Source organism: Pipistrellus kuhlii, unplaced genomic scaffold (genome assembly GCF_014108245.1).
Source record: "Pipistrellus kuhlii isolate mPipKuh1 unplaced genomic scaffold, mPipKuh1.p scaffold_m20_p_121, whole genome shotgun sequence".
Classification (NCBI taxonomy): domain Eukaryota; kingdom Metazoa; phylum Chordata; class Mammalia; order Chiroptera; family Vespertilionidae; genus Pipistrellus; species Pipistrellus kuhlii.
The window spans coordinates 374,003-399,981 of record NW_023425429.1 but is presented as its reverse complement, the minus strand read 5'-3'; the positions used below and the strand labels follow the sequence as shown (position 1 = coordinate 399,981).

The window sequence follows — 25,979 nt, the reverse complement described above, 5'->3', positions numbered from 1 at the left end:
TCGCGCAAAAAGGGCAAGGCAAACGCAGAAAAGAGTGTGGGGATTCAAACTGCAGGTGCAGGCTGCATCTCCATTCCGACTGCCGTGTTTCGTTTTCACTTGACAAAGTTTACAAAGGAGACACCCATCAAAGCGAAAAAATAAACCAAAATAGGACCCTCTGCCACAAAAATATATATATAAATAAGAGGAAAGAAAGCAACAAAGCAAAAACCCATGAGATCCAGGAAATAGGGATTCCAGACGAGGAGGAAGGCACAGACACTCCCCAAACGATGGCTGTGCAACCAACCTAGAAAGCTGGTCCCCAAGTAAACACATTAGAAGTGACAGACTACTTAACGCGATTGGCTTTGTGGGAAATTGTGCTGTCAGGCCATCAGAAAATGTGGGAAGAATCAGCAACAGGTGCAAAGGAAACTAAGCATGTAAAAACAAAGCCATTATTAATTTCAGGTAAACCAAACAGAGGAAGCAAAATTATAGCCAACTTTCAGTGTTCAGCTGTTAATCATATTTAGACAGGCATAATAATGTCAACACAGTATCTGTTATCTAAAAATTCATGATGAGATGGTACAGCCACTGTGAACATCATATATATATACACGACCTAGCAATTCCATTTCTGGTATATACCCAAAATAATTGAGAGCAGGGTCTCAAAGAGATATCTGTATGCCTATGTTCATAGCAGCACTATTCACAATAACTAAAATGTGGAAGCAACTTTAATTTTTTAATAAACATGTGCCTATATCTCTTTAATTTTTAAAATTTAGAAGTTACTCACCAGAATTTGGGTGGCTGTTGTTAGAGGTGTTTTATCTTCTACCTAAGAATTGCCCATATTTACAAGAATTAAAACATCAACAGTAAAAACATTAGAAATAGCCAAATAAAGGTTGTGCCAATAAGAAACTAGAAAGAAAGAAAGCAAAGGAGTACACACAAGCAATCATCCATGAACAGATGATTCTTATTTTAAAAACACTCATAAAAAATTTAGTAATTATAAAATTTTTCATTTGGTTATCAGGGTCCTCTCCAGTGATTGTTCTGTTGATTATTCAGGAAATATTTTGTATTTTAGTTGTAACTCCAGTTTGGTCCTGGGAAGGTGTCTATGTAGCATCCACTTACTCTGCCACCATTTTTTATCTCTTAGTATAGATTTTTTTTAATATATTTTATTGATTTTATACAGAGAGGAAGGGAGAGAGATAGAGAGTTAGAAACATCGATGAGAGAGAGTCATCGATCAGCTGCCTCTTGCACACCCCCTACTGGGGATATGCCCACAACCAAGGTACATGCCCTTGACCAGAATCGAACCCGGGACCCTTCAGTCCCCAAGCCGACGCTCTATCCATTGAGCCAAACCGGTCCCGGCTTAGTATAGATATTTTAATGATGTTGATTCTACCAGTCCATGAACACAGTATATTCTCCCCCTTGTTTTGTCACCCTCTAGAATAGGGGTGTCGAACTCAATCAGAGAAGGGGCCAAAATCTAAAATCCAGCCTAAATCATGGGCCGAATGGTTTACTGAACAGTCATAAACTGTCATTGTGATGGAAACGCAGCGGAGTGCAGTGATGACAGCGCGGTGCGGGCCACATTGCAAGGCCTGGCAGGACGGATTTGGCCCGTGGGCCTTGTGTTTGACACATGTGCTCTAGAACTATAGTTTTTGAGTACAAGTCTTTTATCTCCTTAGTTAAGTTTATTCCTAAGTATCTTATTTTTTGTTGTAATGGAAACTGAGATTGTTTATTTTCTTTTTCTGATAATTCATTATTAGTGTATAAAAAAGCCATTGATTTTTTTAGTGTTGATTTTGTATCCTGCTATATTGCCAAATTCATTTATTAAATCTAGTAGTTTATTGGTGGGGTTTTTAGGGTTTCCTATGTACAGTGTCATGTTGCCTGCAAATAATGAGAGTTTTACTTCCTCCTTTCTGATTTGGATGCCTTTCATTTCTTCTTGTCTGATCACTGTGGCTAGAACTTCCAGTGCTATGTTGAATAAGGCAAGAACACCCTACATTTTTTTAAATATATTTTATTGATTTTTTATTTTTTTTTTACAGAGAGAAAGGGAGAGGAATAGAGAGTTGGGAAACATCGATGAGAAACATCAATCAGCTGCCTCCTGCACACCCCTACTGGGGATGTATCCACAACCCAGGTACATGCCTTTGACCGGTATCAAACCTGGGACCCTTCAGTTCATAGGCCGACACTCTATCCACTGAGCCAAACCATTCATGGCACATGCTATATTTACATAGAACTTAGATTTCCAATACCTGGACTTGCTGTGTGATCTTTTGTGAACTACCCAATCTTATCCAGTCTGTAAGTTGAAAGACTTGTTCATTTCTTTTTTTTAATTTGAAAGTGAGAGGGAGAGAGAAATATCCATGTGTTGTTCCACTTATGTATATATTCATTGGTTGATCCTTGTATATGTCCTGACTGGGGATCAAACCCTCAACCTTAGGTATTGGGATAAGGGTCTAACTAACTGAACTACCTAGTCAAGGCAACATCCTTGTTCTTTTTTCTTTCTTTTCTTTCTTTCTTTCTTTCTTTTTTTAGAGAGTGGGAGAAACATCAATGGGAGAGCTAAACACCAATTGGCTGCCTCCTACAGCATCCCACTAGGGATCAAGCCCTCAACCCCTTGGTGCAGATGCCTTGCTATTTTAATGGCTGTTAAAAAATCATTTTCAAAACAAAATATAGTCCATCAACAAACTCCCAGACTAGGAACTATTATGTAAACCATTGCACTGATTCCCAAAACAGATGCTGGGGCTTAACAGAGGGGAGACTGGAGTGGCCCCTGGGATTACCCAGAAAAGTTCTTCAGCTCCAGGTGTTGAGTCAAGCAGGGTGTTGAGCTCTGGGTTGTGTCTTTCCAACCTGCAGAAGAAATGAAGTTCAGACACTCCCACTAGGAGATCCCCATAACAACCCTGTGGGGTCTGAATTGTTAACCCCATTTTCCAGATTAATAAAATTAAGCTCAGAATAACTGACTGAAGTCCAGGAGGAGCTTGAATCCAATTCTTTTGGCTCCAAGTCTAGTGTTTATAACCACACCATGCTTCCTCTTGACCCCCACCCCATCCCCATTGCCTGGGGCCACACAGTGTCCTCTGCGACTCTGGACTGTTCAGGTGGCTTTATATGTGGAGCTGCTGTCACAATGCCGAGCAGCACAGCAGGCACCCATAGTCCCCTCCCTTGGGACCAACGGCAACAATATTGTTGGGCCACAGGTGGAAATTTGGGTGCAGTAGGAGGCTATTGGGGAATGAGTGGAGGTGCTCTCCATGCCCTACTTTCTATGGGTACAAATGGGAGGGAGAATTATACCTACTTTACACATTCTGTGGGGATTAAATGAGCTATTCAGATGAAGCCACTGGCAGGACACCTGCAGCATCCCACCCTCAATAAGTGTTGAGACCCTGCTTCCCATTCCCTAGGTGGTCCATGCTCAGGGGCGCCTTTGTTCAGTCTTCACCCTAGAAGCAGCTGAAGATCACCTGTATTCTGGAATGACTCCCTAACCTTAAAAATCATTCAGACTTACTAATCCTCCCTTCTCTGATCTCCCCACCCTCACAAACACACTTGGAAGGGAGAGGTATCCATTGTAGGATTCACAGCTGGGGAAATAGCATGGAGATGGCCCTAATTTGAAACTCAATCTCCCTAGAAAGAGTCAAACCCCAACGCGTGACATGACCTTGTGTGAGACCCTCACTCTGCTTGGGCCTGTTTCTTCACCTCTAAATGAGGCTTTGGATTAGAATCTACCTGAAATCCCTACAGATCTGAGACTCTGTGGATGACTTCCCAGATATGCTACAGGCACTAAGCCCATTCAGAATCTTACCCCTTCATAGATGGAAGGGCTGTGGCTCCTCTTCTTAGATCCAGACTGAAATTCAGAGGGTAAAGAGTTCTTAACTTCCAGTGAAGAAATGCCCCACTCTGAACTGGTGTGAGAGGTCCCAAAAAAGACTCAGTGCCCAGAGAATCCTTGAAGTGTCCCCAACCAAATGTGAATACAGTCTCCTACCCCAGGAGTAAACAATGGTGTTTTTGGTTTCCAGAAGGTGTTAACACATACTTTCCTATGATATGATATTTCCGAACCAAAATCAGTTTAACATACCACAGCCATGTACCCCTCAGACCACACACACACACACACACACACACACACACACACACAGCCTTCAGACAAACCTAATACAAACACGGCTTCCCCTGTGTATCTGTTCAATGCCTGGCACACACACTCACCCAGTGGCGCTCAGGAGCTCTCGGTAGTCAGCAAAGTCTTCAGATATAAAACCAAAGCTGCGGCCAGGGGCTGTGGCCATGTCGGCCATGTGTGTAGCATATAATTTAAATATCAATCCCTCTTGGTAGAATCCAAGTTGATTGAATGACTTATTGGAAGGGGGTGGATTAAAAGTCTGAAAATGTATTCTAACCTTCTCCCCTTTTTATACAAACACACAATCGCTGACCTGCTTGAATGCTGTCCTTCACATCCACCAGGCTCCCCCCGCTCATCACCAAGTTCAGCTTATGGTCTGCACTGAGTCCAGCCTTGGGAGTATCATTCTTCCCACCCCTTCCACCTGAGATGAAAGGATGACAACGGGCCCAGGACACCCAGCTCTGTGGGTCCAGGTACACATATGGGCTATGAGCCCCCCTTGGATCAAGATTAGAGAGGACTCCAATGGGTTGCCTCAGTCCCAGGCCTCCACCCTGAGGTGACTGGCCAAACTTTGTCTGGTTCCCTGAGGTCAATACTGTGTCTCTCCAGGTCCAGTGCGGTCCTGCCGCTCAGTGCGCATGCCCATGCATCGGAAATCTCTCCTCTCACCACAGCCTCAGCTGGCTTACCAGGATCCTGTGGTCTCTGCACCAAGCACTTCCTCTCGGACTGTCCTCTACCTTCCATAGAAACTTCTGGAAACACCTTTAATATACTCTTCTCCCAGAGCTGTTGTTTTTCTCCAAACAGAACTAGAAAAGCACTCGCCCATTCACTTTTCAATAGTCATTTAACACAAGTCACTTGGATACACGCAGTGGAAGTTAAGTCACTCAGAAGTGCAAGCCCCGCCCTGCACTGCGCATGCAGAGCACACCCCTGCCCCGCACCCTGAGGTGGAACTCACCTTCCCCGAGGGCAGGACCACTGAATACAGAGTAGTTGCAGTTTCTTGTGATGTGGCAGCGGAAGACTAATGAGAGGAGAAATGAAATCATTTCAGAGGCATCAATAGATCTAGTACACCCCTAGGGTGGGAGTTACCTCATCCCTGCCCAGAGAGAGGCGTTCAGTGTCCGCTGAAAGAGCCCTGCTTAGGAGGGAGTCACACAACCGAATGCTAGTCCCTCTCTTTAAGGCAGTTGCTGCTTTTTTGGAAAATATGTTTGATTTTAGAGAAAGGAGAAGGGAAGGGGAGAGAGAGAGCAACATCACTGGCTGCCTCCTGCACACCCCCTACTGGGGATGGAGCCCACAACCCAGGTATGTGCCCTGACCAGGAATCGAACCTGGACCTCTCAGTGTATGGGACGACACTCAACCAACTGAGTCAAACTGGCCGCTTGCATTCTCTCCTAATCTTCAGGACTCTCCTATCTGATAAGAATGACTGTGATTTGCCTCATTCTACAGAGGAGCCTCCAAAAAGAGAAACAGCCCAAGTCACAGTGTCACAGAAGCAGCAGAATTTAAACGCAGACTCCCCAGGGTTCTTTCCTCCATGTCTCCTTCTGGCAACCGTTTTCCTTCTCTGTGTCTGAAAGAAGCATCTCTATGCTCCAGGCGAGGGAAGTCTCCCTCAGCATCTCAAAGTCCTCTTTTTATTTTTTTAAATATATTTTTAAATATATTTTATTGATTTTTTTTACAGAGATGAAGGGAGAAGGAAAGAGAGTTAGAAACATTGATGAGAGTCATCCATCAGCTGCCTCCTGCACACCCCCTACTGATGATTTGCCCGCAGCCAAGGCACACGCCCTTGACTGGAATGGAACCTGGGACCCTGCAGTCCACAGGCCAAAGCTCTATCAGGGGTCTTCAAACTACGGCCCGCGGGCCACATGCGGCCCGCAGAGGAGTCTGATCTGGCCCGCCAGGTCTTTTGGGCAGTGAGCGCAGCCGAGGTGTTACAGTAGGAATTAGTAGTTCATATAGTCCGGCCCTCCAGCTCTCTGAGGGACCGTGATCTGGCCCCCACTTTAAAAAGTTTGAGGACACCTGCCTATCCACTGAGCCAAACCAGTCAGGGCTCAAAGTCCTCTTCTTAGAATACAATGTCCTCTTCTTAGAATACAACGCTCGGGAATCAATTGCTCTTACATCGGGGGCAAAAGGGGCCACATACTAACCCTGACAGGCTCTGGGAACCACACAGGACGCCTACTGTCACAACTTCCCAGCTGAAAGTGAGTCCTGGGAGCAGTCATGTCCTAGGCCTGCATCTTCCTCGACAAAGGCCAATCCCGAGCCTGCCTATTATCTTTCTGCATCTACCGCAGCTAACACCTGTGGCGTGGTCCCCTTCTCCAGATCCCTCGGTGCAGCTCCCACCAGAGCAGACCACAGCACCTCTCATTGTTACTGTTAGCATGTTCACTGGGAACTGTTAGCTCTCCTATACTCACAAACACCTATTCTTATTTTTCTTCTTTCTTTGTTTATTTTTTCTTTTCTGTGTCTTTTCATTTTCCTTTTTTGTTTTAAATATATATATTTTTTTAATTTTCTTCAGAGAGGAGGGAAAGGGCAATATAGAAATCAATGATGAGAGAGAGCCATTGAGCAGCTGCTGCCTGCACGCCCCCAACTGGGGATTGAGCCCTCAATCCAGGCATGTGCCCTGACTGGGAATCAATCCGTCACCTCCTGGTTCATAGGTCAACGCTCAACCACTGAGCCACGCTGGCCAGGCTTCATTTTACTTCTTATCCAATCCCAGAGATTCCCCCCCTTTGCTTTCTCCTGCCCCCGAATCCATCACTGATAGAGTTCATGTAACCCACTTATGCCTTTCTTTATTGTAATGTACAAAACAAGGGGCAAAACTGCCATTCTCTAGAGCATTTTCTCAACCCATAGATTTTGATTCCAGATGATTGTGGTCAGTTTGTAGCAAATAAGCTCATAAAAATGTCTACAGGTCTGGCCCTAATCAGTTTGGCTCAGTGGATAGAGAGTCAGCCTGCAGACTGAAGGGTCCCAGGTTCCATTCCAGTCAAGGGCATGTACCTTGGTTGTGGGCACATCCCCAGTAGGGGGTGTGAAGGAGGTAGCTGATCAATGTTTCATTCTCATTGATGTTTCTAACTCTCTATCCCTCTCCCTTCCTCTTTGAAAAAAAAAAATCAATAAAATATATTTTTTAAGATTTCTTACAGGTTTGGACTCTTTAAGGCTCTGTGACTTGACCCAATGAGCCCCATTACTGTAAGGGGAGTGGGAGGAGGCAACACACTTCTTGGGAATTCTAAGACGGCACTGAGGGACCAGACACCCCTGCTCTCCTCCTCCTGTTGTCCGTGGCCGTCCTCTAAGCCATCCACATTCCACCAAGCTGAAGAGGTTGCTGCTTTTTTATTATTATTATTAAGTAATTTTTATCAGAACTTTTTTTTTTTTAAGTAATTTCTTAAAGTAATTTTTATCATAAGTTTTTCATCATTGGCCACTAGGGGGCAGTGTTTCTCAGAAAGAGATGCCCAGCTGGGTCCACCACTGATGGTGCAGCTCTAACCCTGGATGTTAGAGCCAGTGCAGGGGAGACTCCGGACCCCATGGCACAGCTTTGTCCAGCTCATGGCTTTGAGCACGTTCATTTATCTCAATCTACAGACCATGAGACTATTAGAGGAGATTCACTTAAAAAATAGACAGGCCCCATTGATAGGTCCAATGACACTGACTGGCATAGAAACTGACCAATCAGAACCAAATTGGCCAGCAGAGGTGGACAGTTGGAGGCAAGATCAGGCCTGCAGGGGAGAGCAGTTGAGGGCAAGATCAGGCTGGCAGGGGAGTGTAGTTAGGGGTGATCAGGCAGGCAGGCAGAGGAATTAGGGGCAATCAGGTAGGCAGGCAGAAGCAGTTAGGGGTGATCAGTCAGACAGGTAGGTGAGTGGTTAGGAGCCAGTGGTCCCAGATTGCAAGAGGGGTGTCCAACTGCCAGTTTCAATCCGCAGAGATTGAGCCTAAAATGGCAGTCTGACATCCCCCAAGGGGTCCCTGATTGGAATGGATGCAGGCTGGACTGAGGGAACCCCTCTCCATGCACGAATTTTATGCACCAGGCTACTAGTAATAAGATAAAAGAGAACAACACAGACCCTGTCTTTCCTGAAAACAGGTATAATAAGTGGGGAGAAAAAGTGCCCAGCCAGTTTTTCTCAGTGGGTAGAGCACTGGTCTGCAGACTGAAGGGTTCCAGGTTCGATTCCAGGCAAGGGCACAATACCCGGGTTGAAGGCTTGATCCCCGCAGCAGAGCAATGATTCTTTTTTTAAAAAAAATAAATCTTTATTGTTAAGATTATTACAATTGTTCCTCTTTTTTCCCCTTATAGCTCCCCAGCACCCGATTTCCACTACACCCTCTGTCCTTATCCCCTCTCCCCCCGCCACTGTCCTCATACATAGATATATAATTTTGGTCTAGTCTCTTCCCACACCCCCCCACATACACCCCTTCTCCCCTAAAATTGTCAGTCTACTTTCTTTCTATGCCCCTGACCTATTATATTCACCAGTTTATTCTGTTCAGATTTTTTAAGCACTTGATTGTTAGATTCACTTGTTGATAGATATGTATTTGCTGTTCATTGTTTTTATATTTACCTTTTTCTTCTTCTCCCTCTTCTTAATGAATACCTTTCAGCATTTCATGTAATACTGGTTTGGTGGTGATGAACTTCTTTAGCTTTTTCTGAACTGTGAAGCTCTTTATCTGCCCTTCAGTTCTGAATGATAGCTTTGCTGGGTAGAGTAATCTTGGTTGTAGGTTCTTGCTATTTATCACTTTAAATATTTCTTGCCACTCCCATCTGGCCAGCATAGTTTCTGTTGAGAAATCAGTTGAGTGTTCCCTTGTAATAACTAAATGTTTTTCTCTTGCTGCTTGTAAGATTTTCTCTTTGTCTTTTGCCCTTGGCATTTTAATTATGATGTGTCTTGGTGTGATCCTCTTTGGATTCCTTTTGTTTGGGGTTCTGTGTGGTTCCTGGACTTGTAAGTCTATTTCTTTCACCAGGTGGGGGAAGTTTTCAGTCACTATTTCTTCAAATAGGTTTTCAGTGTCTTGCTCTCTCTCTTCTTCTGGCACCCCCATAATTCTGATGTTGGCATGCTTGAAGTTGTCCCAGAGGCTCCTTACACTATCTTCATATTTTTTGTATTCCTTTTTCTTTTTTTATTTAATAAATCTTTATTGTTCAGATTATTACAATTGTTTCTCCTTTTTTCCCCCTATAGCTCCCCTCCACCCGATCCCCACCCCACCCTCTGCATTTACCTCCCCCTCATTGTCCTCATCCATAGGTGTATGATTTTTGTCCAGTCTCTTCCCGTATCCCCCACACAGACACCCTTTTCCCCCTGAGAATTATCAATCTCCTCCCATTCTATGGCCCTGATTCTATTATATTCACCAGTTTATTCTGTTTCTCAGATTTTTTATTCACTTGACTTTTAGATTCATATGTTGATAGTTAAATATTTGTTGTTCATAATTTTTTTAATATATGTTATTGATTTTTTACAGAGAGGAAGAGAGAGGGAAAGTTAGAAACATTGATGAGAGAGAATCATCAATCAGCTGCCTCCTGCACACCCCCCACTGGGGTTGTGCCTGCAACCAAGGTACATGCCCTTGACCGGAATCGAACCCAGGACCTTTCAGTCCCAAGCCAACGCTCTATCCGGTTTCGGCTGCTCTTGGCATTTTAATTATGATGTATCTTGGTGTGATCTGCTGGAAACCAAATCTTTTTCAGCTGGGAAAGAGATGTTGACAGGAACCAGGAAGGCTGGTCAACAACCTCAATTGCTTTAAACCTTTAGTTGAGATTATGTTAAGTTGAAGCAGCTGTTAAGCCTCAATAAAAGGGGATGGCAGGGCCAGAGCAGTCGTAGTTCTCCCACTAGAGTTGGACTACCGCCTGGCCCCCCAAATCGCCAAATTAAATTTCTTTAAGTCTCTTCATTTGTGTGCGGCCCTTCTCCAGAAGCTGAACCCTGAATTGGAACTCTTTCTACGCCGGCTGGGAAAGAGACTCCAATAGTGATCCTCTTTGGACTCCTTTTGTTTGGGGTTCTGTGTGCTTTCTGGACTTATGTCTATTTCTTTAACCAGGAGGGTGAAGTTTTCAGTCACTATTTCTTCAAATACGTTTTCAGTGTCTTGCTCTCTCTTTTCTTCTGGCACCCCCATAATTCTGATGTTGGTATGCTTGAAGTTGTCCCAGAGGCTTCTTACACTATCTTCAACTTTCTGGATTCTCTTCTCTTCTTGCTTCGGTGGAGGAGTGTTCTTTGCCTCTTTGTATTCCAAATCTTTGACTTGATTCTTGCACTCCTCTAGTCTGCTGTTGGGTCTCTGTATAATATTTTTTATTTCAGTTAGTGTATGTTTAATTTCTAGTTGGTCCTTTTTCATGTCCTCGAGGGTCTCATTAAATTTATTGGCCTTTTCTAGGGAATTCTTGAAAAACCTTATAACTGTGGTTTTGAACTCTATGTCCAGTTGTTTGTTCTCAATTTCTTTCATATGTGATCTGTTTCCTTGGCTCCTCATTTTTGCTGCTTCCTTGCATTGATAGGGTAGCTTTGTGTGCCGGGTGTCCTATATGGTTCAATGGGTCAGCCTCCCAGTTACCTAGGTGGACACTCTTAGTGCACCCCTTTGTGGACTGTGTGTACAGCCTTGTTGTAGTTAAGTCTTAAGTGTTTTTGCTGTCACTGGGAAAAATTGACCTCCAGGCCAATTGGCTGTGAGCATCCGCTGTGTCTATAATGGAAGAATTGCTGTGCAGGAGACACGTTTATGGGGCAAGACTTGTTCCAGTGGGGCTTTGGTGCTCACTGAGTCTGCCTCTTGAATGTGTCCCTTATGACAGTAGTTGAAATCTGGTGTCATCTCACACAGACCACTAGATACATTAGTTTCTGGATCTCCAATGGGGTGTAGGTCAGCTACTGTCTGAGGCCACCAAGCAGGAGCTACAGCAAGAACTACAGTTTTCTCCTCTTTGCTTGTAATTTGGTGGTTTTGGAGCTGTCTGACTGGAGCTGCAGTTTATTTTCTTAAGCTGCCACAGGGCCGGCCATTTATATGCAAAAGCCACTGTATAAGCCTAGGAGGGTTTGTAGAATGTGTAGGGCGGGGTCTCAGGGTGTCACTAGGCTGGGGCGTAGCAAACAGCGATGTCTGCCATCAGCCTTCTCTGCCTTTCCAAGTTTCCAAGTCCCCCTGTCCCCGTGCTCCAGCGCAGTAAACAATGATTGATGCTCACACCTCTGCAAAAAAGTCACCCTCACTTTCCGACCCGATGGCCAACAGTCCAACTTTTCCCTGTAGGCATCTGGGGCCCCCTTGTGTCTACAGAAACTGGATTTCAATGTGATCAGGAACTTGTTTCCCTTCGGGTTGAAAAAAAGCTGTGTGCCCAGTTGTCTGCCATCAGCTCAATTCGTGTGCCTCCGTCTCTCAGCTTTTCAGCGTTTGTGCTCCTTTCTCTTTCCTGCTAGTTGTAGGACTTCCATTCAGCCAGCTTTCCCGTGGTTCTGGGTGATAGACATTTTGTCTTTTAGTTGTAGTTTTGAAATTGTTGTGAGAGGTGGCAGTTAAGTTGTTTACTTTTGCCGCGATCTTGGTTTCTCTTGGATTCTTTTTTTTTTTTTTTTTTGCTTTTCTAGTTGGGTGTTTTTTGCTTCTTTGTATTTCAAATCTTTGACTTGATTCTTGTGATCCTCTAGTCTGCTGTTAGATATCTGTATATCATTTTTTATTTCAGTCAGTGTATGCTTAATAGCTAGTTGGTCCTTTTTCATATCCTTGAGGGTCTCATTAAATTTATCAGCCTTTTCTAGAAAATTCTTGAAAAATCTGGATATAGAGTTCAAAACCATGGTTTTGAACTCTATATCCAGTAGTTTGCTTTCCTCCATTTCTTTCATTTGTGATCTGTTTCTTTGTCCCTGCATTTTGGCTGCTTCCTTGAATTGACAGAGTGGCTTTGTGTGCTAAGTGTCCTATAGGGCCCAGTGGCTCAGCCTCCCCAGTTACCTGAAGTGGACACTCTTGGTGCACCCCTTTGTGAGCTGTGTGCACAGTCTTATTGTAGGTAAGCCTTGATTGTTGTTGGTATCACTGGGAGGAATTGACCTTCAGGCCAGTTGGCTGTGAGGATCAGCTGTGTCTGTGATGGTCGGACTTCTGTGCTGGAGACACCCTTATGGGGCAAGACTTGCTTCAGTGGGGCTTTGGTGCTCAGTGAGTCTGCCCCCTTAGTGTGTCCCTTATGGATCTGAGGAGTTGTAATCTGGATGGTCCCACTCTGACCCCTGGGTACACTGGCTCTTGGATCTCCAAGGAGGTGATAATTTAGCCTCTGCCTGAGGCCACCCAACAGGAACAACAGAGAGATCTGCAGATTCCTCTTCTTTGTTTGGGTTTGGAGGTGCCCAGATGAGGCCCAGCTGTGAAGTAATGCAAGCTGCTGTGGGGCTTTGGACCTTCTTTTGGATGTTCTGGGTCTCTCTGACTCAGCTGCAGTTTGTTTAGGTAAGTTTATATTTCAAAGGACCAGGCCATTCATATGCAAAAGCCTCTGCACACAGCTTGAATGGGGCAGAGTTGGGGTGGGGGGGCAAACAGCAATGGATTCCCATCAGCTCTTCCCTAAGAGGCCCTGGGGTCTCAGTGTCTCTTGGTAATCACTGCAAGCACCTCTGAGAGAAAGCCGCTCTTGAGTTCCACTGCTGCCAGACAATCCAGTTTCTCCCCATATGTGTCTGTGTCCCCAGAGTCTTACCCGGAACTGGAGTTCAGAGCAGTTGGGAGCTTGTGTCTCTCTGCAATTGAAAAAGCCAGCCATGTCCTCAGTTGCCAGCCCCCTCCACATGCACATGCACCTCTGTACCTCTGCACTTTACTTCCACAGCTCCCCTGAGTCTCAGTGTGCTTTTCTCTTCCCTTCTAGTTGTAGAATTTCCACTTAGCCAGCCTTCCTGTGGTTCTAGATGATGTCTGTTTTGTCTTTTAGTTGTAGTTTTGAAGTTGTTGTGCGAGGCACCAAGTTCAGGTGTTTACCCATGTTGCCATCTTGGTTTCTCCTCAGATCAATGATTTTATATATATATATATATATATATATATATATATATATATATATATATATATATAATTGATTTTTTTTACAGAGAGTAAGGGAGAGGGATAGAGAGCTAGAAACATCAATGATGAGAGAAATACCGACTAGCTGCCTCCTGCACATCCCCTACCGGGGATGTTCCCACAACCAATGTGCATGCCCTTGACCAGAATCGAACCTGGAACCTTTCAGTCCAAATACTGATGCTCTATCTATCCACTAAGCCAAACCAGTTTTGGCAGATCAATGATTCTTATCATTGATGTTTCTCTCCCTCTCCCTTCTTCTCTAATATTAGCATTACTCTTTTATTTTATATATAATAATATATATTCTTAATATATATAATAAAAGAGTAATATGCTAATTATTCATCACTCTGCTACACCCACAAGCCATGCCCACCAGCCATGCCCACAAGCCAATCAGAGCGAGTACACAAATTAACCCAACCAAGATGGCTGCAGCCACAGAGAGAACAGGAGAGAGGCTTGGATTTTCCAGATGATAGAAGAAGCCAAGCCTTCCACACACCCTGGCGAGCCCAAGCCTCTGATTAAGGCTACAAAGTTTCAATTATAGAAGGTAAACCAATCCAAACAGAAATGGTGGCAGTCACAGAGTGAGTAGGAGGCTTGGCTCTGCTCCAGGCTACAAAGTTTCAATTGTAGAAGAAAAATAAACCCCAGATACCAGGGCCTCTGCTTGGGTCACCGGGGGGACGTGGCTGGCCTGCAAACCACCACAGGGCCCTCGCCCAGGCCGCTCCATGCCCCAAGAGAACCCCCACCCTGATCCAGGACACCCTTCAGGGCAAACCAGTCAGCCCCTACCCATGCACCAGGCCTCCATCCTATCTAATAAAAGAGTAATATGCAGATTGACCATCACTCCAACACACAAGATGGCTGCCCCCATGTGGTCAAAGATCCTGCCCACATGTGGACACAAGATGGCCAGCAGGAGAGGGCAGTTGGGAGAGACCAGGCCAGCAGGGGAGGGCAGTTGAGAGGTCCAGGCCTGCAAGGAAGGGCAGTTGGAGGCAATCAACCCTGCAAGGGAGGACAGTTGGAAGTGATCAACCCTGTAGGGGAGGGCAGTTAGGTGTGGCCAGGCCAGCAGAGGAGGGAAGTTGGGGGAAACAGGCTGGCAGGGGAGTAGTTAGACATCAATCAGGCTGACATGGGAGTGGTTAGGGGGTGATCTGGCTGGCAGGCAAAAGTGGTTAGGGGCAATCAGGAAAGCAGGCAGGTGAGCAATTGGGAGCTAGCAGTTCTGGATTGTGAGAGGGATTTCCGACTGCCTGTTTAGGCCCAATCCCATATTTTATGTGTTTGTGATTCTGTGGAGCTAAATGCTAACACTGTTCTTCACATTCCCATTTCTCTCTTCTTGGGGAAGATGTGTCCACCAGGATCAGGTCTAAACGGGCAGTCAGACATCCCTCAAGGGGTCCCAGATTGGAGAGGGTGCAGGCTGGGCTGAGGGACACCCCTACCCAAATTCCCATGCACAAATTTCATGCACCAAGCCTCTCGTGTGTGTGTGTGTGTGTGTGTGTGTGTATACCGTGTTTCCCCAAAAATAAGACATCCCCTGAAAATAAGACCTAGCGCAACTTTGGGAGAAAAAATTAATATAAGACACTGTCTTATTTTTGGGGAAACAGGGTATATATATATAGTTTTTTAAGTGCAAGGGCCCCATGTCCTGGAAGCAGCAGGGAAGTGGGGGAAAAGAACACAGAAAACCAGAAGCCGAACTCCTGTCATGGTCATACTCCCGTGACTTCATCTGGCCCCACCTCTGGCTGCAGGGAGGAAACCTCCTGCCTGGCTGTTAGGCTGTGGAGACCCTAGAGCACAGGGACTGTCAGTCAACCTCAGCGCCACTGCCCAGCCACCTTCCCTCCAAAAGCACCAAATTCACAAAAAGATCTCACTCGCCATTCAGGATCCGAGGTGTGTGGAGATTTGGGGGTGGGGGGCTGAGGAAGCTCATACACAGGTGTGGACTCCAAGCGAGAATGAGCCGTACCTGGGGCAGCACCATGGAGTAGACAGTGCTCCCATTCCCAGAGGAGTCCTGCTCCTGCCTCCGCTCCTGCAGGAGAAACGGGAAAGGCATGTGGCAGCATCAGCAGGCGCTCAGCCTTCCGGGTTTGGGTCATGTCGGGAGAAGGGTGCAAAAGAGAGGGCCTCCCAGGAGCTGGGAGGGAGCGCCAGGTCCCAGGCCAGAGTGGCATGGAGAGCAGCCACCGGGCAGCAGCTGGGACGAAGCACCATGAAAGGGCTGGCCCGGGAGACCCAGCCCCTGAGCGCCTGTCCTGCATAGAAACGCCCCTTCCCCGCCTGACTGTTGGCCGCTGACTGTGCACTAAGTGAGGTCACAGTCTCACTGCAGCCACTGATTCCAGGACTAGATGGCTCCGAGCCCCAGACCAGACCCAGCCTTGCCAGTCCTCGTGCCCTTGGCTCCAGCCAGCCCCCTGCAGTGTGCAGCTGAGTGAACCGACCCCAGCCAGAGACTGTCTCCCTCTCTCAGTGCTGCCCCCGTGGGGTCCAAGCTCATTCATGCCCTTCCTCTTGGAGGTCTGCTGCCAGGACCGGCTCTGGAGTTCAGCAATCCTTGTGTTGGGGCAGAAATAGGATCCTGGGGCTCAGCTATAACTAAGAAATATGAATCCTGCTCTGTTAACCAGGATTGTTTTGTTCTGATTAAGGAAGACACAGCCTAGCCGGCCCGACTCAGGGGTTGAGTATTGACCTATGAACCAGGAGGTCACAGTTCTATTCTGGGTCAGGGAACATGCTCGATCCTCAGTGTGGGGCATGCAGGAGGCAGCTGATCCAGATTCTCTTTCATCATGGATGTTTCCATCTCTCTCTCCCTCTCTCTTCCTCTCTGAAATCAAGAGGGGGAAAAAAAATTTTTAAAAAAAAAAACAAGGCACATTCTAACCTGGCTGGAGTTGCACATAGTACATGGGAGCTCGCCTGGAAACACAGCCCCCGGGAGCTGCCTGTTGTCAGGGAAAGATTAACCATCTTGTTGCAGAGACCAGAGGGGCCCCCACACCCCCTCTTGCAAAACCCCAGCCTGCGTTGCCTGTAAACTGCCCGTTTTGCATGCCCATTCCTATCCCTCTGCCTCCTTCCCGTGTAACCTCTGTCCTTCTGCCCAGTATGAGCAGCTGGCTTACGGGGCGAGGGAGCAGAGGTGTGTGGCTGACCTGCTGCTCTCCAAGCCACCCGGCGCAGGACTGGGATATACGCTTGCACTGGGCTCCACCCTGTCTCTACTGAACTGGCTCCACCCCTTGGTGTCTGGTCACTTGAAGGCTGGGGCAGCACAGGCAGCTCGCAGAACCTGGCTCTGTTGCTGCTTTCTTCTTCCCGGCCTGCGGGAAGCCAGAAGGCCCAGCCAGATCCCGTGGGGAGGTGGAGGCCTTTGGGGAGAGTGGGGACGAGGCCATGGGAGACGAACCCCTGGCTTAGAAGCATAGTAATGGGCCTAAATCCCCAATAGATTTTTTCTCCTAAATACTCATTTTCCTCAGTATTATCCTCCATTTTTCTATCTAAAGTGACCTTCCCTGAGCAGGGCCTCCATGGCTGTAGGCACTGGTATTTGCTGTGATTTGTACTAGGTGTGGAGACGGGAGAGGCACCAACTCCCCGGTATTCTGCTGCTGGGCCCCGACAAGGCCCCAGAGAGCCTCAGGGAGCTGCCTCTGTTCGTGGTTCCAGGCCCCCACCTGGTTTCCTGCTTCGCTGTCCAAGCCCAGCGCCAGGAACGGCGGTGGGAGGAGGGTCCTTCCGGTCCCTCCTTTCCCACCGGATAGTTCAGCGAGCACTGCGCCCACCGGGCCCACACCCTGTGCTGCAGCCCCTCTGCTGCCTCTGCTTCCCCTCGGAGCGAGCCCTGCTCACCTCAGCCAGACGCAGCCTTTTCCCATCTGCACACACACCACTGAGCCGGCAGCAAGACTGTCGGCCAGCACCCTCGCCACTGGGCAATGACCAAGGGCCCCCAAAAGTAAACTTGAACTTACAGGGGCAGGAGAATTCGTCACATGCAACATACAAGGTCGCACTCCTCCTGAGCCTTAGCCTGGCCGCCGGAAATTAGGGCACCAGGGGCCCCTATGCCTGGTGCCGGGGACCCAGTTCTGCCCCAAATGCCCTTGGGCCTCATCTCATCATCTCCCCCCAGTTCTCTCTGTCCACCCGCGGCCAGAGCTAGGACCTGAGAGGGACCGAGATGGGCTGAGGCCACTCGGAAGCAGCAGCGGGCTGTCGGGCCCCTGCTGGGCAGGGCCATGCTCCCAGGACACGTCAGGAAGGAAGGAGAGATCGCACCTTGGGCAGCACCTGGCCGCTCCCGATGGGCGGGCTGCGGACATCTTCATAAACGGTCAGCGCCTCCTCTGGGCCGGGCTCTGGGGGAGGGAAGCAGAGCAGAGCTGCAGAGACCTCTGGGGGAGACGGGCAGGCGCTTGCTCCCAGCATCCACCCTCGTTCAAGGTGGCGAGACCCTGAGGAAGGTTCTAGAAGGGAGGAGGGTTACTCAAAGAGCTCAAGGCAGCACCTGCCTGATAGTTTCCCCCAAACCGGCCACAGCCAGTAAAGCTGCTGCTAGGGATCAGGCCATGTACATCTCCCCCTGCACCCCGCACTCCCTCCCCCCAGCGAGACCCGGAGCAGCCATTGTGTTCCCTCCCTGACGCGGGCATGTCCCTCCGGTGCAGGGAGGCGGTCAGGCAGCCTGTCCTAGGGCCCCTCCCCTTACCTGCCGGCTTCCTCCCCCTTCTCCACATGCAGACGCAGGTGAGGGTGCCGAGCAGCGTGAGTATGGGAACCAGGATGATCATCAAAAGGGGCAGGAGGCCGAGCTCTGAGGGAGACGGAGACATGGGCGTGAGGACTCGCCTTCTCCCTGCCTCCCTGCCTCCCTGCCTCCCTGCCTCCCTGCCTCCCTGCCTGCTGCAGTGACCGCTTTCCCCTCCCCCTCGCTGGGGTGCTGCTCTCACTCCAGTGAACTCAGGTCAGAGGTGTCTCCCTGCTCCAATGGAAGGCCACCCAGTGACAATGGAGCAGGGGACTCGGAATCAGGTGCTGACACTAAGCTCTGTGCCCTTGGGCAAGCTCCTCAGCCTCTCTGGGCCTGTTTTCTCACAGGAGGAGACAATGTACCTACACAGCAAGCAGTAACAGCGGACAGATCCCAGCTCAGTCACTGTCACCCAGACCCTTTCCTTCGTTTTACCGCAACAAGCATGTCCGCTCCTGCCAGGCTGCCTCCGCCGCCTTTGCGACCTCTGCTCTCCCCGCGGGACGTCCGTGCCAGGGCCTGTCCCGCAGCCAAGGGCAGTGCCGAGCAGCCATGCAGGAAAGGAGGGCAGCCCAGATGCTGCCCACGAGGCCCTCACAGACAGGGCCTCACTGTGCCTAAACAGCAGCCTGCCAGGCGTTTGCAGGAGCTGCCCAGTGTGCCCGCGCGTCGGCTTTCGTGTCGGTGTGCCGGGAGAGCTTACTCTGTGCCCCTGTTTGGCTGTAAGTTCCTTAAAGACAGGGTGCAGGCGGGTCTTACCCTCACACCCTGTGAATCCATGCTGACATCACATTAGGTCTGATTTACCCAAGAAAAAGCGGTGCAAAGTGGCCCGGGTGACTCTCCGGGAAGCACAGTGCCTCTGCCCAGTGCCCGTCTGAGCCGCCAGCCCCGGCACTGCTCTGGGACCACAGGGCAGGGGCAGGCGGCCCCTGAGGGGGAAGCGTCCGGCAGCCAAAGAAGAAAACAGCTCACAGCCAGACTGGCTGTCCCTCCCCAGACAAGGAGGGCTTCCTGTGGGAAGGAAGAGACTTCCAGGAGGTTCTTGATGGGGACGAATTCTCCCAGCTCCAGGCGGCTTGGCTGCCGGACCTGTGCGCCTGAGGCCAGGACCCTGGCGAAGGGCTCCCAGACCTCCTGGCTCCTGCTCCTGAGCCTGCCCCGGCCCACACCCTCCGCGCCCAGCCCCGAGGGCACTCACTGTGGCCAGCGCTCCCGCAGCCCGGGCCGAGCTGGAGGCTCCGGCTGGCCCAGCTGACCGCGTTGCTGGTGTTGCAGGTGTATGTGTGCAGGCCGCCCGCCCCGATCTGCTCCTCCAGGCGGAAGGGGCTCCTGGGCGGCGGGATGGCCTGGCCCCCTCTGGACCAGGTGTAGGCCACATCGCTGCCTCCGGAGGCCGAGCAGTTCAGAGTCACCTGGCACCTGCCGCCCGGGGCCGCCCTCTGCTCCAGCAGCCGCAGCTCGGGCTGCCGCACGGGGTCTGGAAGCAGAGGTTCGGTCAGGCAGGCCTTCAGGCCCCCCCGCCGCCCCCACCCACGCGAGTGGGGCACTCACCCAGCACGGACACGAGGAAGCAGTGGATCCTGACGGCGCCCGCCTCGCTGGTGACCTCCAAGGAGTAGGTGCCGCTGTCGTCCTGCTGCGCGGCCTCGAAGAGGAGACTGGGCGGGCTGGTGCTGAGGCGGAGCCTGTGGCGGCCGGAGTCCCAGTGCTCCCCTTCGGAGCTGCCATTGGCCCTCCAGCTGAACAGCACGCGAGTGCGTTCCTCTGAGCACAGCTGTGCCTTCCATTCCAAGGAGCTCACTGCTGTCGGGGTGTCGCTGGGCCCCAAGTGGAATGACGTGCCCGAGCGCCTCACCACAGCTTCACCCGTTGGCCAGGCTCCCGGGCAAGAGGCAGCGGCTGCGACAGAGCGGAGCCGGGCCTCAGCAAGGGGGCAGCGGCCTGACTTCCCTGAGCCTGAGCCTGAGCGCCCACCTGCTCACTGGCCCCTCTGCCCGCCCAGAGGAGAGGGAGCCCTGAGCTCAGCACGCCAGCAGGTGGAAAGGCTCTGCAGCTGTGAACCTTTCACTGCGCAGCGGCCCCATCTGACAAGCGAGGAAACAGACTTAGAAAGAACTTAAAGTCACAACCCTAATTATCAGTGAGAAAGATGAGCCTGCAACACAGTCAATTTGCCTTTAGAAGGTGAATTTTAATATATTTTCACTGATTTCAGAGAGGAACGGAGAGAGAGATAGCAACATCAGTGATGAGAGAGAATCATTGATCATCTGCCTTCTGTCCACCTCCTACTGGGGATGGAGCCTGCAACCCAGGCAGGCATGTGCCCTTGACCGGAATCGAACGTGGGTCCTCTATCCACTGAGCCAAACCAGCGAGGGCTGAATTCTCTTATTTATTTACTAGAGGCCCGAAGCACAATCTGTGCAAGACTAGGCCTTCCTTCCCCGCTGCCGGCACCAGCTTCCCTCTGGCACTGGGACCCAGGCTTTCCTCACAGCCCAGCTTCCTCTGGAAGATAGTCTGGTCTAATTAGCACATTACGCTTTTATTATTATTGTTGGTTCCTTAGAGCGTGGGGCAGCCTCAGCAAGGGGCCTGTTGTGGTTTGCAAGCTGGCCAATTTCCCCCCCCCCCACCCTCCCCGTGACCCAAGCGGAGGCCCTGGTATCTGGGGTTTATTTCTCTTCTACAATTGAAACTTTGTAGCCTGGAGCGGGCCCAAGCCTCCTGCTCCGTGGCTGCCACCATTTCTGTTTGGATTTCCTTACCTTCTATAATTGAAGTAGAGGCCTGGAGTGAAGGCCTAGGCCAGCTAGGACAGGTGGAAAGCTTGGCTTCCTCCATTGTCTGGGAAACCCAAGCCTCTCTCCTACTCTCTGTGGCCGCAGCCATCTTGGTTGGGTTAATTTGCATACTCTCTCTGATTGGCTGGTGGGCGTGGCTGGTGAGTGTGGCAGAGTGGTTGTTAATTTGCATATTACTATTTTATTGGGTAGGTTTTTTTTTATTGATTTCAGAGAGGAAGGGAGAGGGAGAGAGAAAGAGAAATAGAAACATCAGTGATGACAGAGAATCATTGATTGGCTGCCTCTTGCATTCCCCCTACTGGGGATTGAGCCCATAATCTGGAATCAATCCTGGCACCCTTCTGCAGGCCAACACTCTATCCACTGAGCCAAACCAGCTAGGGCTGGAGGGTGAATTCTTAACTACAGTGCTCTAAATAAACATTCTATCTGATGTGACAGTCCATTCAGGGGGACCATGGGTGACCAGTGGTGACCACTACACCATGTTCTGAACAGTCAAACCAAGGAAGACGAACTCCACACTGAATTCCCAGCGCCCTCCTTGCCCTCCCACAGAGCTGGGCTCCTACCCCCTTCCCCCCCTCTGTCTCCCCCGGAGAAGTTGGTGCAACAAACTGGTCCTTCTTGATTCCTATTTGCCAGGTTTTCAGTCACTGGAAGGTCTCCACAAGTATTACTCAGTAGGAAAAAAATGGAAAGGCAAGAATAAAAATACACTGCCCGGGCACCCCCAGCTCCTGACGGGGCACCTCCCAGCTTCTGCCCGGGCACCCTCAGCTCCTGCCCGGGCACCCCCAGCTCCTGACGGGGCACCTCCCAACTCCTGCCCGGGCACCCCCAGCTCCTGCCCGGGCACCCCCAGCTCCTGCCCAGGCACTTCCCAGCTCCTGCCCGGGCACCCCCAGCTCCTGCCCAGGCACCCCCAGCTCCTGCCCGGGCACCCCCAGCTCCTGCCCGGGCACCCCCAGCTCCTGCCCGGGCACCCGCAGCTCCTGCCCGGTTCAGGGTGGGACCTGTTGCACAGGAGGGTGCCCCCCCCCTCACAGAGCAGCCAGTGGGGAAGAGCAGGGCCGTCCCCGTGGCCGTGTGGGCAGGAGAGTTCTCACATCGCCAATGAGGCAGGAAAGCCAGCCTGCCTGGGTGGGCTGGAGAGGGTCAGAGTTTTGGAGGAGAGGTTAGGAGACGGCTATCGATAGGAACAGATCTGTTAAATGAGGCTATAGTGACAAGAGGTCGATAGAATCTGTTCCTTTGGTGGTGACTCGGAGGTTGATGCACACGAAGGGAATCTGCCTGTCACCACACTGGGAGCAGCCTGGGCCTGCCTGGCCGTCTCCGTGGCCCTCAGACCCTTTACACCTAAGAGCGGGCAGCACGCCCAGCCCCTCGGGAATGGACAGTCATGAATAAGCTTCTAGAAAGGGTTGGGTGTTCCGTCTGCACTGTTCCCACTGTCCCAGAGCCCTGAGGAGCCCGGACCTCTTCCTGTGTCAGCACGGGTCCTGGCCCCGGAATCCGGCATCTGGGACCAGGTCATACTGGTCCCACAGCACACGCTAGTGCCTGAGATAAGGGGCCACCCAAGGAGTTTTAATCTGATCACAGAAGACCAGGTAGAGACATGCTAACCAACACTCCCACTAAGAATAAGAAGAAAAATGGGCAAAATATAAGGACATTTTTTAAAGGCGTCAGAGAGCTAATGAAATGGTAGAGGGAGCTGAAGCCGGTTTGGCTCAGTGGTAGAGCGTCGATCTGCGGACTGAAAGGTCCCAGGTTCAATTCCGGTCAAGAGCATGTACATTGGTTGCGAACACATCCCCAGTAGGGGGTGTGCAAGAGTCAGCTGATCGATGTTTCTCTCTCATCGATGTTTCTAGCTCTCTAACTCTCTCCCTTCCTCTCTGTAAAAAAATCAATAAAATATTTTTTTTAATGGTGGGGGGAATTTTATAAGAAAGCATTTTTTTTAAGATGGTAAGACAAACTCTGACCTAACTTTCTTTGTTTAAAAAAATATATTTCTGATTACCTTGGGGGAGGATCCAAGATGGCTGCTCAGGTAGACACCTAACCACAGCAGCACACACAATTTCAATGGAATACAACTAAAATGTAGAGTGGACATTGCCCAGAGCTGCAGGTAGTTGACTGACTGAAAATTCTACAACAAGAAGGAAAGAGAAAACCAGAAGGAAAATCAGAGGAGCTGAAAAAGCCTAAGGTACGGAGACATGCTGCGCACGCGTGCACGTGCACAGAGGGAACAGAGCCGGAGTGGAGAAGGCTGGGTGCCTGCCTGGCGTTCCCTAGCAGGAAGGAAATAAAAGCCCTGGACTGGGCTGAACCCCAGAACCGGCAGCGCTAAGCCCTAGTTCTGGGCCAGACCCAGGCTCGGGCAGGGGGAGACGGGGCTGAGAGGTGGAATCCCAGGGGAGCAGCGAAAAGCGGAGCCCCCAGAGTCTTGCACATTGCGCGCAGGGGACTGAATGTTGACTCTGATGCTGGATTGCCCTGGCGGGAAGAAACAAAACCTCCAGCGGTGCTGAGCCCCAGTCCCGACTGCTCTGAACCCCAGTTCTAGGCCAATCCCTGGGGACCCAGGCTCAAGCAGAGGGAGACGGGGCTATGAGGTGGAGTCCTGGGGGAGCGGCGAAAGGCCAAACCCCCGGAGTCGTGCATATTAAGCGCAAGGGAAGGAATGTTGACTCTGATGCTGTTGCCCTGGCGGGAAGGAAACAGGAGCTCCGGCCTTGCTGGGCCCCAGTTCCGACTGCTCTGAACCCCAGTTCTAGGCCAGACCCTGGGGACCCAGGCTCAGGCAGAAGGAGACGGGGCTGTGAGGCGGAATTCCAGCGGCAAAAAGCGGAGCCCCTGGAGTCGCGCACATTGCGTGCAGAGGACAGTCTGTTGACTCTTATGCTAGACTCCCCTGGAGGGAAGGAGAAAAAAAATCCAGACTGGGAGGACTGCGATGAGGAGCAGGAGCCCCTGCGGGACACCGGCCAGCCAGGCACCAGCAAGGAGCCGGGCGATGGGGCCCCAGGGGTGCGGGGTGCCCCTGGGCCTTTGACTGCTGAGTGCGGGCCATGGAGCCGAGGCCAGGGGCTGCTTCCTGGGCGGCGCCAACCCCGGCAACAGGCTGAAGCCATGCAGGAGCCCATGGAGAACAAAGGGGTGCCACAGGCCAAACTGCTGAGCTTCCAGGACAAGAAGGAAGAAACCGAAGAAGTTTTCAATGTGAAGAAATCAAGTTATAGCAAAAGATAGTAAAACTACTTAAGAAAGAATACAAAGAAGATCTTGAAAAATCCAAGACTAAGTCAGAACTCAACTCAGCAGCCAACATTGCAACATAAATGCGTTTTAAAAAAAAAGGACAGAATGTTGGAATGGTGGCAGCTAGGCCTAGAGTGGCCAGGCACAAGGCAGTGGCAGCCGGGCCGGGAGCAGCAACAGCCAGACCCCAGAGCAGCAGCAGCCAGGCCTAGAGCAGCCAGACCTGGGGCAGTGGTAGCCAGGCCTGAGGCAGAGGCGGCCAAGCCCAGGGTGGCCAGTCCAGGAGCACCCAGGCCTGGAGTGGCTGGGCCCGGAGCAGCAGCAACCAAGCCCAGAGCAGCCAGGTCGAGAGCGGCCAGGCCCAAAACAGCATCAGACAGGCTGGGAGCAGCCAGGCCCGAAGCAGCCGGGCCCGGAGCAGCTGGGCCCAGAGCAGCCGGGTCGAGAGTGGCCAGGCCCGGAGCAGCAGCTGCCAGGCCGGGAGCAGCAGTGGCCAGACCCGGAGCAGCTGGTTGTGGAACGGACCAGAGCAACAGAGGCCAGGCCCGGAGCAGCCAGGCCCTAAACAGCTCGCTCCTTGCCTGCCCCCGCTGCAAGGCTGCCTCTCAGACATGGCTGGAAACTTTTGGGGGAATTTGAAGGTCTGCTGAATCAAGTGATGAAGGCTTAGATCTGGATGTGTTGAGTTAGTATAGCGCTGGGGTGTTGATCTGTGAGTGCCTTGTGTGGGGCCTGGATGAGGTTGATTGATCTATTTGGAAATGTCTTTTGTGTGAAGTGTATCCTTGGGCATGTGGAGGTATTATTGATTTGAGAAAATGCTAAGTAACTGATTTACTATCTGAAAAATTTAAAGTTCTGAAAGTTTAAGGTCTCTTGCCAAAAAGAGGTTTTAAAGCTAACACCTTAATTTTAATGGAGAAAGGGGAAGACAAGCCCTTCCCACCCAGAACAAGTAATCCAATTCCAACCAGCAGCTATCTTTATTTTATTTTTTTAATAAGTTTTTATTGTTCATATTATTACAAATATTCCTTTCCCCCCCACCATCATTGCTCTCCTCCACCAGGTTCCCACCCCACCCTCTGCCCTTTCCCCACTCCCCATTGTCCTCATCCATAGGTGCACAGTTTATGTTCAGTCTCTTCCCACATCCTCCTCTCCCCTTTTCCCCAAGAATCGTCAGTTCACTTCCCTTCCATACCTCTGATTCTATTATATTCAACAGATAATATTGTTCATCAGATTTTTTTAATTTCCTTGGTTTTTAGATTCACTTGTTGATAGTTACGTATTTGTTGTTCATAATTTTTATCTTTATTTACTTTCTCTTCTGAAAGAACCCCCTTCAGCAATTCATATTCTGGTTTGGCGGTGATGAACTCCTTTAGCTTTTTTTTATTAGTGAAGCTCTTTATCTGACCTTTGATTCCAGCAGCTATCTTTATTTATTTATTTATTTTTACATATTTTATTGATTTTTTTTTTTGCCCCCCCTCCCTCTCTCCCAAAGCAGCTATCTTTAAACAATGTGTCCATTTACACTTGAATGGCTACACCTTTTGATAGCCTAAGGGCAAGTTTACATGTAAAC

The 25,979-nt window shown here is 50.1% G+C and overlaps 1 protein-coding gene across 1 annotated transcript; it reads right to left on the bottom strand.

Annotated features, from left to right (window-relative positions):
- Window positions 1-2,696: 2,696 nt before the first annotated feature.
- On the bottom strand, window positions 2,697-20,160 carry CD244 (CD244 molecule; the record flags this gene model as incomplete). Its single annotated transcript, XM_036434421.1, has 8 exons — window positions 2,697-2,934; window positions 3,917-3,961; window positions 5,223-5,288; window positions 15,495-15,560; window positions 17,831-17,898; window positions 18,249-18,353; window positions 19,492-19,770; window positions 19,845-20,160. Coding segments are annotated over 8 exons (984 nt in total), but the record flags the coding sequence as incomplete, so codon positions are not given.
- Between the last annotated feature and the right edge of the window lie 5,819 nt (window positions 20,161-25,979).